Source organism: Lepeophtheirus salmonis, chromosome 2 (assembly GCF_016086655.4).
Source record: "Lepeophtheirus salmonis chromosome 2, UVic_Lsal_1.4, whole genome shotgun sequence".
NCBI classification, from domain to species: domain Eukaryota; kingdom Metazoa; phylum Arthropoda; class Copepoda; order Siphonostomatoida; family Caligidae; genus Lepeophtheirus; species Lepeophtheirus salmonis.
In genome coordinates this window covers 18,845,349-18,860,433 of record NC_052132.2, presented here as the reverse complement: position 1 = coordinate 18,860,433, position 15,085 = coordinate 18,845,349, and the positions used below count along the sequence as shown (strand labels likewise).

At 30.9% G+C, this 15,085-nt stretch overlaps 1 protein-coding gene and 1 long non-coding RNA gene across 2 annotated transcripts; one reads left to right on the top strand and one right to left on the bottom strand.

Annotated features, from left to right (window-relative positions):
* The first annotated feature begins 3,227 nt into the window (after positions 1-3,227).
* On the top strand, positions 3,228-7,031 carry LOC121132371 (uncharacterized). Its single transcript, XM_040727770.2, has 3 exons — positions 3,228-3,771; positions 3,832-4,627; positions 4,986-7,031. Exons 1-3 carry the CDS (start codon positions 3,665-3,667, stop codon positions 6,258-6,260), a joined length of 2,178 nt encoding a protein of 725 aa, XP_040583704.1. The 5' UTR covers positions 3,228-3,664; the 3' UTR covers positions 6,261-7,031.
* A 4,219-nt stretch (positions 7,032-11,250) lies between these two features.
* On the bottom strand, positions 11,251-14,507 carry LOC121132370 (uncharacterized). Its single transcript, XR_005869304.2, has 2 exons — positions 14,424-14,507; positions 11,251-14,368 (listed from the first exon to the last, which is right to left on the bottom strand). It is a non-coding gene; the product is annotated as an uncharacterized lncRNA (long non-coding RNA).
* Between the last annotated feature and the right edge of the window lie 578 nt (positions 14,508-15,085).

The window sequence follows — 15,085 nt, the reverse complement described above, 5'->3', positions numbered from 1 at the left end:
TGAAAATTTTTTGAACTAAAAACAGCTGCTAAAATTTTGAAGTTAAATTATATCTATAATTCTAATATATCACGGAGTTTCTAAGCCAAAGCGTCGTTAGTGGCAAATTTATCAATCAAAGAAAATTGATCATGAAGTTTTGTATTGCACTTGATGGATACATCTTTTTCTCTGCAATTATACTTCCGAAGGTTTAGTTTTAAGACCACGTTACAGTGTAAGCTAAATGGGAGATATTTCACTTATTACAAATTATTAATAAAAAAACTCAAACGAAATTGTCATTTAGTGATGTTTACTATAAATTGGATTTGTTTTTTATTCAAATTAGTGTGCCTTGACATGACTGTTGAAGCCCCACATTGGTTAATTGAATCAATTGCCTAGGTGGGAGGCTATTCAATCTATTTTGTGTTTGTAATTAAAAATACATTTGAAATATATGCATATATGTAGAGAATGAGTAGTATACGACCAGAGTATTCTAATCCCAAATAGATATGGATGAGTAGAACAGAAAACTTATAGCTTTTGACTCTAAATTTTCAATCAATGACAGCAGGTCCACATCGATACAAAGAATAAGCGATGAATACTACAATTACAATATTATTAAATGTATAAATATCTAATAATACCTCTCGGACCTCAAAGAGTAAGTTATAGGGGATCTGAACTAAATTAATTATTGACGAGGACGGAAATCTCCATACAAAAATTAGTAGCATTTAAAAAAAAATGTTTTACATGTAAACAAAAATAAAGTTCAGATTTGAATTGTTTAAAGTAACACTCTTGTACGACAGTTTTCTGTTGAGCAAAACAATACAGTGAGAGAACTACTAAAAAACTAATTTCAAGTTTTATCGATTTATAAATTGATTTCATTTCCCATATCTTCACAATAAGTTCAATTGGTTATAAATCTTATATTTCTTGAATAAAAATCATTATTTTGGTTTTACTACTTCCGACATTTTTTTTTCTAACACCAGGAAATATTGAGCCATGGAATTCTAGACTTGGGATGAGAATAATATAATAATTGAATATTCCTTGAATGATTGATATATTATGATGTACTTTTTAGCCATTTTAATACAAATGACTTAAATATAGTTATTATGTGGTACATTATAAACTTTTAATGCCCACTGTTATACTACTCATAAACACATCATAATCATGTAATTGTAATAGATCAAAATGAAATTATAAATTCAATGAATAGTTGGTAATTAGAATGACCAATGTTGAAATTAAATCATGCATTTTATGACGAAGAAATGGCTAGTTGTACAATTTTCTCATGCAAGTTGCACCTTGAACAAACACTGCAAATTGTACACAACATATATTGTTTATACAATAAAAAGGATTTTTTATTGTATAAACAATCGTTTTGTAATTAATAATTTATCTAATAATAAGACCAGTTGGCATCGAGAGAACCTAACTCACGAATTTAAGTGAATGAATCGTTCATTTTAAGAACTCATTAATCTTACTTATATGAAAGAATTGTTCATAAACGACGTGTAAAACTACTTGTATACCGTATGAGTTGTAATTATCCTACAATATTTTTTGGCCTTAAATAATTAGGAGCTTTATTTGAGTTATTTGTCGGGAATGAACTTACTTCTCATTCCTAGAATAATCTTTGACAATTTTGACAGAATGTTACTTTTTATTAATGGTAACATTTTTTGGAAGAGACAGTATTTGAACGAATAAAAGGATTCGTAGAAAAGACGAATTAATAATAATAAAATATATACATATATAAAGATAATTATTGGTATTACGTGAAAAATACAAAATGATATTTATTATATCTTATTTATTTAATACAAAAAAATATATTGAAGTCTGCATTGTTGCTCCATGAACTCGAGATATACTTAAAAATTTTGTATACTAAATAAAAATAAAAATCCCTTAAATCGAATAGAAATAGAAAATCCCTTTAAACGATACTTTATATGAAGTACCAATTCCATCAGTCTCATAAAATAACTTAAATCTAGATTCTACTGTATTTTTTGTGAAAATACAATACTTCTCCCGTTTAACTTTTTTTTGAACAATTTCACAAAAAATTTATGAAAGATATAATTTTGAGTACAAAAAAAAAAAAAAAAATTCAAAATGACGAGAACAAAAAAAATAATTGACAAATAATGGTTTCTTTTTTACAAATTTGTTAAAAGGCGCTGCAGTAGACTCGGGATTTTAGATTTTAATGAGGATCCTAAAACAGTGTTGGGGACTTCTTATGAACAAAAGAGGTATTATTATTATTTTTGGGAGGAAGGGGAGGGCTTGGTATTTATAATTAATTTTTTTTTTTGAAATTTTCTTCAAAAATTCAATTTCAAATATGAAACTTTTTGGAAAAAAATTCAAAAATCCATAGCTATTCATAAAAAAATTAAATTTCCTGGAAAAAAATTTGAAAAATTAATTTTTTTGGAAAAAAATTGTAAAACTAAATTTTTAGAAAAAAATTTCAAATATTAATTATTTAAAAAAAATTCAAAAATCCACATCTATTCATAAAAAGTTTCAAATATTAATTTTTTGCTCTGCCGTATAATTTGCCCAATGACCTTCTTTTTAAGAAAATAAATCTTTAAAAAAAAATATTTTTACTCTTATTTTCGCTTTAGACTTTTTCATCCTGCCCCAAAATTTTTTTAGTAAAAAGCAATGATTCCATAATTTGGGAGGGGCTACATTCCCTCCATCCCACCCCTGCGGACACCCCTGCCGATATCGAATGGTTACATCCTCACTCTACACTAGCAAATCAGCTGTGGAAAATAAACGTTGTTTTTTCTGTGCCTTGGATATTAAAATTTGGAACACTTTTCTTCGTATTTCCGTCCATGCAGTAATTAATTAACAGAGTGGAGGAGAGGGTACAGAAACAAACAAACTACAGAATCACGCAGGGTGATTGGCTAGTGTCAACAACATCAAGTCACGGTCCTATCCGTATTATCTACTTTAATTTAAATGGGGGGGGGGATAATTGATTTGATAGAATATAAGATATTTGAGCTTGATCACGGAACGGATTTAAACTTATATGTCAAAGTGCTACTGTATAAATATATAATGCTTTTGTATCTCTTCTCTTCTCTCTCTCAACACTTGACGTTGATTGAATAATTATAATGCTTTAGGAGATATAATATTATATATTTAACAACAGCCTTGGCAGTGCTTTTTTTATAACTTATGCATGCACAGCAATGAGTTCTTTTTTGTCATATTTTACACTTGTATTTATATTGTAGAGGAAAGTGTAATTGCAGTTGACTTGACCTATATAAACTTTAATTTGAAAAATTAAAAAGTTCAAACACCTTTTCAATTCCCTTCATATCTGACGCAATTAACAACTGAATCCTCATCAACTCACTAAGAATGCAAAAAGAAGGAGCATACAATATTGATATGAATATTGTCATATTCAATATTTATGATAAGTACATATGAACGGTTTTCAAACATGGGCACCTTGCCAGGGAAAGCGATGTTCGAACTCCGAACAGAAACGCACACTTTCATAATTTTTAATTTTTCCTCTCCTTTAGTTAGCTCTTGTCAATAGACAATGTAATACAAATGTAAAAAAATCCCTTGCAATTCTTGAATGATAGAAAAAACAAGCTCAAAGCAAAGTAAGATAAACATGATGAGAATTCCTCTTGAGTTTACCTCAACGGACATCATTGATGAGTCAAGACTGAGGATGGAGAGGTCAATAAAAAGGACATTCATCACATGATTAAGTATTATTAAACGTTTATTTTATTATAGATATAAAGAAAAGAAAAAGCTTCGAAAATTGTTGATGAAGAGAAGGGGACTCGGAGGGATTTCAGCTCCTGATTATGATAAGAGATCCGCATCAGAGGAACGGGCCTCTTCCTCCAATGCAACTCCACCAAGCTCACCCGCTCATGTGATTAACGGTTATAGTAGTATTAATAATGAAATAAAGGATCATATCATGAGGGAATTACAAATTGTGCCAAAAGATACTCATTCCTTATCAAAATTCCGTTATGACATAACTCCGCCAAAGTGTGGTTTCACCCCAACTCCTCCATCACGAAAGAAGAAAGGCAACAGTTTCAAAGACGAGGAACAAGAAGAGGGAAGAAGTATTTTGATAGAGGAGGAAAAGTGCTCTCGTGGAACGAGGGAACTTACTCTTTTCTCCTCTTCAGTGTCCTCTACAAAAACTGCCTTTTCTCAACTTTCTTCAGAAGCTTTTTCCTCTTCTTCTACTTCTCAGTCCCCTATCTTTGAAAATCCGCCGAAAAGGCCTCATAACGATCCTTTCAATAATGATAACAACAATCAAATAAGTAACTCATTAACCATTAACGACTCAGCGCAGAACATAGTTGACGAGATTGTTCAACTTCTCAAAGTGGCAACTGGAGGTCCTCAAGTCTCCAACAGTATGCCATCACCTAGGAGCCATGCATCACTTAACAGGACACTCTACACATCCGCTTCTTCCTCACGACAATATAATTATAAGTCTGAAATTGATCTAGATTCCTCTTTGGGATCTTCTCAACATGAAGATGCTTTGATCCGGCAGGTAAAGTTCCTTCAGTTTTTTTTAAAATGCATAACTTTTTTTAATCAAGGGAGTTTCCCTTAAAAAAGTAAAATTGATTCACTTTAAACACTAATAGTAACGATGAGTAACATGAAGAAAAGATGTGTAATTTTAATAGATTTGCGAAAAAATAAAAAAAACACACAATTTGACTTTGTTTAACTTAGAAAAAAAAGTAATGTCATTTTCAAGGACGGTCAATTTTATGACTGAGTTACTTCAAAAAAAAAATGTACAGCATGCTGATATAGCACGATTTCAAAGAATCCTTAGTGAAATATAATGCTGCTGATTTTTTTAATATTATCTTACTATAAAAACTATATTTTTTTTTTAGGTTGACTTCGATAAAGAATTCGATATTCTTCAAAAAATTGGAGAAGGATGGTTTTCACGAGTCTATTTGTCAGAGTACACTCCGACTGGAGAAGAACTCGTAATCAAAATGATAAATAGTCAAAAAGTAACATATGAGGAGTTTCTCCAAGAAGTTCGGTATTCAGTTCTCCTATCATCGCATAAGAATATTCTTAGAATATACGATGGCCTAGTTTTTCAAGCCAAAGGGTATTTCGTTTTTGCTGCAGAGTATGCCCCTCTAGGGGATCTAACATCCAATGTGTTGAGCGAGCGTGGCATTGGGGAAACAGCCACTAAATCCATTACAAAACAAATTGCATCTGCTCTTGAATGGGTCCATTCAAAAAATCTTTGTCATTTAGACGTTAAATTGGATAACATTTTAGTTTTTAAGTCGGATTTTAGCAAGGTGAAGCTATGTGATTTTGGGTCAGTTCGAACTCAGGGAGACATAGTCATTAAGAAGAACGAACTTCTTCCATATTGTCCTCCAGAACTATTTGCTCGACATGCAAACGAATACTATCAAGTTGATAAAATGCAGGATATCTTCCAATTTGGAATCGTTATATTTTTTTGTCTATTTGGTATACTTCCATGGCAAAAAGCAGACACTAAAACCGATCCTCATTTTGGGGACTTTTACTCATGGAGGAATAAAAAATCAGGTGGAAAAATTCCCAAGAATTTCAAGCCTCTTACGACGAAAGGCCAAAAGTTTTTCAAGAAAATATTGGATCCCGATCCATATAAAAGACTTCCCTTAGTGGAGGTGACCAACTATACAGAGGATAAGTGGACTAGACTTAAAAAGCCACACTCTCTAACCGGATCTCTCATTCCACAAAATCTCATAACAATTGGAAATTTCTCATCATCAACCAAATCCAACATCAAAGGCAATCAGAGACAAATCTCTAGAAGTATTCATTCAGACCCTTTGAAAAACAATCATATACTTTCGGATGGCTTTTCACAGCTCACAATGGGAAGCTTTCGAAGTGTTCACTCCAACGTTGACGAAAAAAATAAGAGTTTATATCCCTTACTGCAAGCTGGAGTGGAAACCACTGTGGATCGGACTCAGAAGAATTCGCGCATATTAAAATGGATTCAGTCCTCGAATAGGAAACCCTCTTCTGATCCCAGTGAGGTGGATCCTGATTCTAAAAAGGGGGATAAGAGTGAAGTAGAGGGTCATTCCCGGTTTCTGAGAGGAGTTTATGAAAGCAATCAACTAGAGAAAAATTAAAGGATCCTACTTCTCAAAGGGCTACTTGAAGGTATTTTTACGGAGAAAGACAAACTATCAATGAATATTAGTTTGCATATTTGGAAGTTAGTTGTGTTCTTTCTCTTTTGTGCATTTGTATTTCCATTAAGTAGAAATCAATCATATCATAACATAGCATGATTTAATAGGGCATTATTGTTGCTTACTTATTTAAGCTTGTAAATAAGGGGACAGAGAGTGGCGCCGTATTACGACAAAATAATGTAACTACCTGAGTAATAATCATTATCACATAGAGGAGACACCGGCGCCCTTATGCAATCTATATCTATATTAACTCAAGCTACAGAAAGTCACACCACCTTGCGGAGAATATACATTTTTTAGTCTACTCATGCTCATTGAAACTTCTTTCGGCTTCAACTGCAAATCAAAAAAATAAAATTGACTTCAGCTATGCAGGCAATCTTTTTAGGTGAATGTGTAAGAGGTGCTTTATATTTGTTGTTTCATAATTTTATTAGATACAAGTATTTTTTTGGGATCAAAATTTACACTTAATTTATTTAGAACATGAATTGTTAGTTTTTGATATTAATTATTAATGTTATACATAGTATTCATGCTTATAGAAACGACTCACTACGACGAAAAAGAAAATCCAAGTAGTTTCTCCTTTATATACTCATTAGAACATATACATTCATAACCATTATATTGTAATCTGCATTGTCATAGAGTACGCATTAAAAACATAATATTTAATTAATAAAATGTCTAATATCACAATAATGTTGTACATTAATTGACTTTGTGAAACTCCTCTGTCCACTTAAAAGGAATTATACACCTACATATATAGTGTCAAAGTGCTTTGAAATGTTTACCGGACCTGTCTTTTACACATGCACAGCCGAAAAGGGAGTTTCTCAGACACTACCAAGAGCTATTTCAAATTCAGCAAATCAACGTTAAAAACACAGATGAGTAGAGTTGAAGGAAATAGAACCTGTCGCATGCTAAAAAAAGAAACCAAAAATCGCATTCAAGAATGTTATTAAGGAGAGAAGCTTAGCTGTTATGACGTTTTATTAAATTAGCTGCAAGCAGCTACGATATTTAGGAAATCAACACAAATTTAACTTCGTATCTTATATGTAGTGTTGTGTTAGTCCTAATCTAGGGCCGAAGGCTGCAGTCCTGTCCAGTTCAGCATGTAAGTCCTAAAAGTTATAATGGTTCGTCTTTGATTACGTCAATCAACTTTTTTATATATATAATCAGTTCTAGTATTGACAGTCCGAAGGACCGGCAGTCTTAAGGACTGGACTAGACCGAATAAATAAGGACTGACACAACATTAATTACATGCACTTGGGAAAGTAATACTCCAATGTCGATTCTCAATTCTACTCCGAGCCCAACAAGTACTTAGTATTACTAGTACCTACTTTATATTTACAGGGTCTCTCCTCAAGATAACATCATAACGATAACAGCTTTGTAAAAAAAAAAAAAACTCTGCTCAGGCTACAATTACAAATCATTTTTATTATATTTTTACATTGTCATAGAGTACGCAAAAAAAACATATTTTTTACGACTATACTGAAAAGAGGAAAAGAAGTAGAAACATCGACAACATACAATAAAATAGATAGGACGTATTGTGATAACGTCGTGGTTTGCAAATGTATATCTTTTCGTGGTATTTAATCTCCTACAATATCTCTTATCGATCGATATGAATTTTTGGGACTGATACCAATTATTGTTTCAAACCGATAACTGATTGGTCGAGGATTTTTTTTTTCAAATTAACGATTGAGATCTCGGTAAAAATGTTCAACCAAAGTGCAAGCGGACTATTTTATTTATTTTCATTCTCGTACAAAGGTTTCAAGAGCAGAGAAAAAGATAATTTTTAAATTGTAGATTCCGTTTTATTTTATTGAAGGTGGGGTTGGCCATAAATAGGACCTAATGTAAGATTTAAGCTATTTGAAAATAAATTATACTTAAACACTACATTTGAAAGGGTCTATAATATCATTTAAGGTTAAAAAAACCTTAAGAAATGGTTACCCTGGACCCATTGAGGGTTTCCAATTCAAAAGAAATTATAAATTTTTAATCTCTTTTTATTTATTTTTCTGGATAAAAATGGTTAATTCTGTTTGTTTCTTACAAAATTGGATCTTTTTTAAAAAGGAAATAAAATATCCGTTTATGATGCAATCTATGACGTCAAAGAACATGCGAAGCTAAATATGCTTAATATATTATAGAAAGTTTTCAATGACGTCATAACGTGCATCATAGTTGGAGGTGACACAATCTTAGGGCCTCATATTTTTTATTTTTACTAAATCAAGAGGACAAATTTTCAATAAATCCCTATCAATTGACTAAATTTTTACCTTTTTTTATCGATTAGTGTAGAGAAAAGTAGAATAATTAGAGAAAGGTAAATTTATTGATATATACGATTACATATTTTAGTTCCATAGTATGATAAATAGGTATTGTTGATATATAGGTAAATTAATGAGTGTTTTTCTGCAGAAAAATATTTTTATATTTATTAATGATCATTTTATAAGCACAATAAAGTAGTTTGTATTTCTAATCCACCGTCGATTCATGTTCAAGTACCAAGGACTCCTACTAATATGCTGTGATACATCCCAACCCACAGGTTATGTACATTAGCTGTTGTGCCCTGAGGCAGGTTAAATTCTTCGGCGTCACATTCCTGAGCATCAAGGAATCCTTCTAATATCCATCAGGCTATACAGGGAAGTGCTGGACCAAAAGGCCCTTTAAACTCTACAGACCACCGTATTTTAAGCATCAAGAACCTCTTCTAATATGTGATGATACACCCGGACTACGGTGCTTGCAGAATCTACCCCCCTCCTATTCATTATACATAATGAAGATATGTATAATACTTCATCAGTCAATAGGCAATAACATACTCATTATATTTCTAAGTATATAAATTTCCAATTAACACCATACATCACATAAACACTGCACAAAAAAGTACAAAATACTTGCTTAGAAGTATACAGTGCACAACCCGTGGGCCGGGAATGTGTCATAACATATTAGAAGGGGCCTTGCTACTTAGAAATGCAGCGCTAGTGGAGTTTGAACGGCTTTGAGGCCCTATAGTTCAACTCTACAAGCTGAGGGATGGAGTGTATTTTTTATATTAAAGGGTGGTTTGATGCTTAGAGAATCCGAGATGAGGGAATTTGACCTACCTCGGCCGTAGCCGTTCACCTGTACAACCTTTGGTTCGGGGTTTGTTATAGCATATTATAAAAGGGTCCTAAATGCTGAAACACGCGGCAGTGGTGGAGTTTAAACTGCTTTGAGGCCCAGCGCTTCACCTGTTGGCTGGGGATATTAAATTTTTCATGTCAAGTTTCTTCATCAATCAATAATTTTATCGTGCGAATATAATATTAAATCAATGAAATTGCACACGATAATAATGTCTTACCATGAAATTACTCACAATTATATTATTTACAGTGATTTTGCTTCACAATAATATTACCACAACAATTTTGTCTCACCATGATAATGTACACGACAATTTTACCACCTAACAATTTTGTCTACCAATATTATTTTAAAGTGAACCACTACTGTATTATACTTATATAATGTTCATTAATAAATTTATAAAATATTTTTCTACAAAAGAACACTCAATAATTTACCTATATGACAAAGAGGAGAGTGAGGATACATGTGACACAAGTAATTTTTTGTTTAAATTGTCATAAGTTTCACAATTTAAAAGATAATTCAACGCTCGGACAACTTGACGTAGGTAGTTACCTAATACAGATATTTCCAGAGTATTTTTGATGTAGTGCAATATTTAATAACCGTTTATTGGTGTTTTCGAAACCAACCAAAAGTAGGATACTTGATACACCAGTACAGGATAGGATTAGACATGTTACAACAGGATGAAACATATAAAAACTGTAATTTATTATAGTCAAACATTTATTTTACTTTTTATTACAGTTTGTCAGCATAAAGTAAATACTTATAATTACATGTATGAGATAAACAAATAAAACATTTACAGCAACAGGGATACTTCAAAATAAAATTAAAAAAATATTTTTTTTACTATTTACTGTGATTGATAATTAAAGTATATCATGAAATTACACACAAAAAAAAAATGGTAACTAATTGAACAACATGCTAGACTAAGATATTTAATAAAATAAAATTAAAATCTCATGTTTCGTAATAGAAATATATATCTATAAACACTTACCTAAAATGTTTACTTTCAGTATCAAAAATTTCAATGTCGAAATTCTCTATATGTAAGCATTAGGCAACCCGGGGTTTATGTTGATTTGATGAACAAAGGAAGACATAAGAATGGGTGGTCAGATAACTTTACATTTTAAAGCTATTGGCAGTGTAACATGTCTCCTCCGTAACAAGTATACTCACTCTCTCCTATATAGAATAGGAACACTACTTATTTATCATAATATAATTTTAAATTGAATTAAAATATGCATCGTATATATCAATAAATTTATTATTTATTTATCAGTTTTGCCCATTTGTTCCAAATAGTCCTTCGGCAAATGAACAATCGACAAATTATCCTTTGGCAAAATTGTACTCCGGTGAAATGTCACTCGGCAAAAAAAATCGCCTAAAATTTCGCTCACGAGATAATATATAGAGTGACAATGTTTTAGTTGATGATGCTGATGTAGTGAATATTGAGTCAGCTGTTGTAGGGGTATAGTTATGTTATGAATTGAATCTTGTTAGCTTAATACTTATTAGTTATCAATTTCAAATAAAATGTTTAAATATCGCATGGAGGGTTAATGTCATGTTTATGCCATTTCGTCAGATGATAGATGTGACATTTTGGTTTCAAACAAGCGCTAAAGGTACCTTTTCGAGAGTGAATACGGTTATTCGAGAATGAAATAATACATAATTAATGTTACTTATTTTTGTATTTCAAAAAATACGTAGAAAACAAAACACAAAATATTAATAGAAGTTGTTGCACATACATAAAACTACAATTCAAAATTTAAAAAAATATTTTTATCCAGTCCTAGAGAAAAATTTAACTTATTTGAATTAAAAAAGATGCTATTATTATGTCCATAGAAATAAAGGATTAAATGTCGCATAGATGGTTAATGCTATTATAATTTATACAATTTCGTCAAATGATAGATAAAATATTTTTGTTTAGTAATTTATGTTCAAAAATGAAATATTTAAAAAGAAAAGTGAATTTTATATTTAAAAAAAAAGAGAAAAATATCATCCATATCTTGGAAAAAAGGCAAAAGTAGCACAACTATTGGCCATTCTGGATACTAATTTGAATTATTTAATTCAATCACAGATGGATAAAGGACTTCTATTATCAATTTTGGACATTACATAATTAAATAAGTGAATTGATAATTATACTAATAGCAAACATAAATGATAATTGCCGCCACGACCTCTTCATTCAAAATTATAATACGTCATAACTCAAATGTACGTCATACCAATTTAGTGTTGGATCAGTCCAAAGACTTATCAGTCTTTTCCCCTCGACCCTTTTAGTCTTTTGTTTTTATCAGTCCGATCTTTTTTATCTTTCAACGGTCCTAAGGATACATCGGTCTCTCAGTCCTAGCTATTTTTTTATTTTCTTGACTCCTAACTGGAATTGAAGAATATAAGAGCTAAGAAAATAATTAATGTTAATAATACTTTCTAGTCACACATTTCCTACAGGTATCTTGTCTCTTTGAAAGAGGTTATGAATTAATTTCAGCGACTCAAATGACCCTTAAGTATAAGTTATAGTTAACATAGTTATAGTCTATAACTAAGTTACATCTTATTTTCACACTATACCTTAGTAGGAATAGAAGAAGATGAAAGAAGTATAGGTAATATGTAGCTATATTGTAGTATAGAAGGGATATATAAAGTCAATTATGAGCATTTTCAATAAATTTATTTTGATTAAGAGAAGATATATCATTATGTTAATATTATGTAGCCATATATTTTTATTAAATAAAGAAATGAATTTATACTAGAAACTCAAGAAAATTAAATCAAAATAATAAGAATGAATGTGAAAGTAAAAACATCAAATAATTTGACAGTACTGATCAAATTGATGCAAATACATATATTTATTTTTAGTTTTTCTAATTCGGATTTTACTATGGAAGAATCTCAAGCCAATTTATTGTTTTAAATATCCGGATACATGGCTTCTTCCATTAAGTTTTTCAAAATTAAAGATACCGAATTCCCTTATTGATTCTTGAGTAATCAAAAACTCATGGTGTTGAATTTTCTGGCGAAGATTGAGATCTCATCGAAAATTTTCAAGATAGTATTAGTAAGGGTGGTCTTTAAAGGGCTTCAGATTTAGTATATTTAACTAAGTTACATCCTAGTCAGCTTTACAATATGATATTCTCAGCGACCATCTCAGCGATATTCTTTATTGACCTAGACAAAACCAAGACGATGCTTTACAAAGCTATTTGTCAATTTATTAGAAACGGGAGATCCCTATCTTCCTATTGGGTTGAAGTGTAAAAAACAAGATTATTTTGCTAATTATATTACTTAAGTTGAATTTAAATATTTTAATATATCTATCAAAAAATCTCAAATGAGATTAATAGTTCCCTACACTTGGGGAAAAAAAGGTCAAATTCACATGGTGCAAGTTAAAAAAAATTACGAAGTTATATTCTAAATCTTAAATTTTCATTTTGTTTCGTTTAATAAAGGATTTACTCTAAAAAGAGTGTTTAATTCAGATCTTAAAATAATAATACATTTTCATAATATATATAAGTATATATCAAAGAAAGGACGATTAAAAGATAAATAGTTAGCTTCTAATTTTGAACGTCTGTACCTATGCTATTAATGAGTATTTTTAAAATAACTAATAATAAAATATAGAAACTGTTATGGGAAACATTTATTAATAATCTTTACTAGTGTGGATATTCTAAATCTTCATGGGGGTAATATTCCAATACGATGATAAACAATTAAGTTTTTTAGAAGATGATTAAGGCTAACTAAGTTTTGAAATTGTGATTACGTTAAAATTTTCCAATATAAGACTATATAAGTTAAGCGGTCACTTATAATTTGTTATCACTTAAACAATTCACAAATCTATTTTTGCAGTTAACAGCAAAATATAATATACATTGCATACAAAAGTATCGAGAAAAAAGACAGCATATTCATTAAGAGTCAAAAATTGACTTCTACTTTTTTCGAAGGGATTTCTGCCTTATATACATAAAGGAAACAGGCGTGAGATTGAAGTGCCCACCTTATATAATTATCCGTATAGACTGTATATCACAAAGTCCAAATTATAAATGGAATTAATATAAATCTGATTGCGATGAGTGATTTCTGCATTATATACAATACATCAAGGGCACTGAAAGACTCTTATTAATGAAATAGTTTTCTTAGAGTAGGAGACGAAGCAGAGTTGACCTTCAAGGATTTCTAAGAAGCAGCTGTGGATGGAGGATGAGAACTCTCTCTCTCTCTGTTCCTCACCGGGTCTTTCTATCGTTTTATGGAACTCCTTATTTCTTATATGTAGAAGTATACGATGATTCCGTAGAAGATCTGGAGGAATTTATGTCTAGAGACAATGATTAAGGAAATCAGTAGTCACTATCACAGAGCTTGGAATGAAGAGGCACTTGCACGCTCAATCAACGAGCCTTCCATTAAAGGAGACGAGATCTAAAGAGTGAAGCACTTACTCCAAGGGATCTCGCCTTAAGAGTTGAGATCCCTTTAGTAGAGTATGACATAGAAGAGAGTATCAGAAGACGTGTGAATGGGATATTCCTTCGAACGGGAAGGATGAATGGATACAGATCCATATCTCCTAGTACTACGTAGGAGAGATCCATCCAAATGGCCATGAATGAAATGTCTTTCCACGCAGTTCCAACTCCTCATCTCTCTCACCTCCCTCCTTCTACTGACTGCTGTGTAACAGAATTCAATGTCGTCCCTACTAGGGTCTATAAGTTCTGTGAGTCAAAAAGAAGTTTATATAATCCTGGAACATATAAAATGGGGACTTACTACTGTAATTGACTTCACTCAACACGGCGTTATCCCGCTAACACAAAAATTACCTCCGTATTTTATTGTCAGCTGTCGATTCCCTCCTCTCGCTTGATACGTCATGGCTATTTCATAATTTATTATTTTGGATATATAAACGAAGTAATAAGTTATACTTATACAGTATAGGTTATAACTTATAACCTATACTGTATAAGTTATAACTTATAAGTTATACTATGTCTATACTATACAGTATACTTATGCTCCATTTTCGAAAGGACGGGAATACAATTTCTTGTTGATCCCTTGTCATATATAAATATATATATATTGGTCATCTTATTATTTCTAAAGAAAAAAGGAATTTGCTGTATCATATTTAATATTTATTTTAAGATTTTCTTAATTAAATAATAACAATTATAATTATTATACATGTATTAATATTTCGTTCTTAACTTTCGCACGATCAAAGTGAAGGAGCTTTTTAAATTTATAACTTTAATTCAAAGACTCTCAATTGATTGAATTAAATTAGTAGTTAAAAGGTTCATTTTAGAATATTTTCCCGAAGCAATCAAATTTTCTCAAATTGAAGCTTTAAAATTGCAACATTTTTTGGGTGTTAATTACAAGCAATTTCAAAAATTGAGACTTTCCATTTCAAATTTTAATAA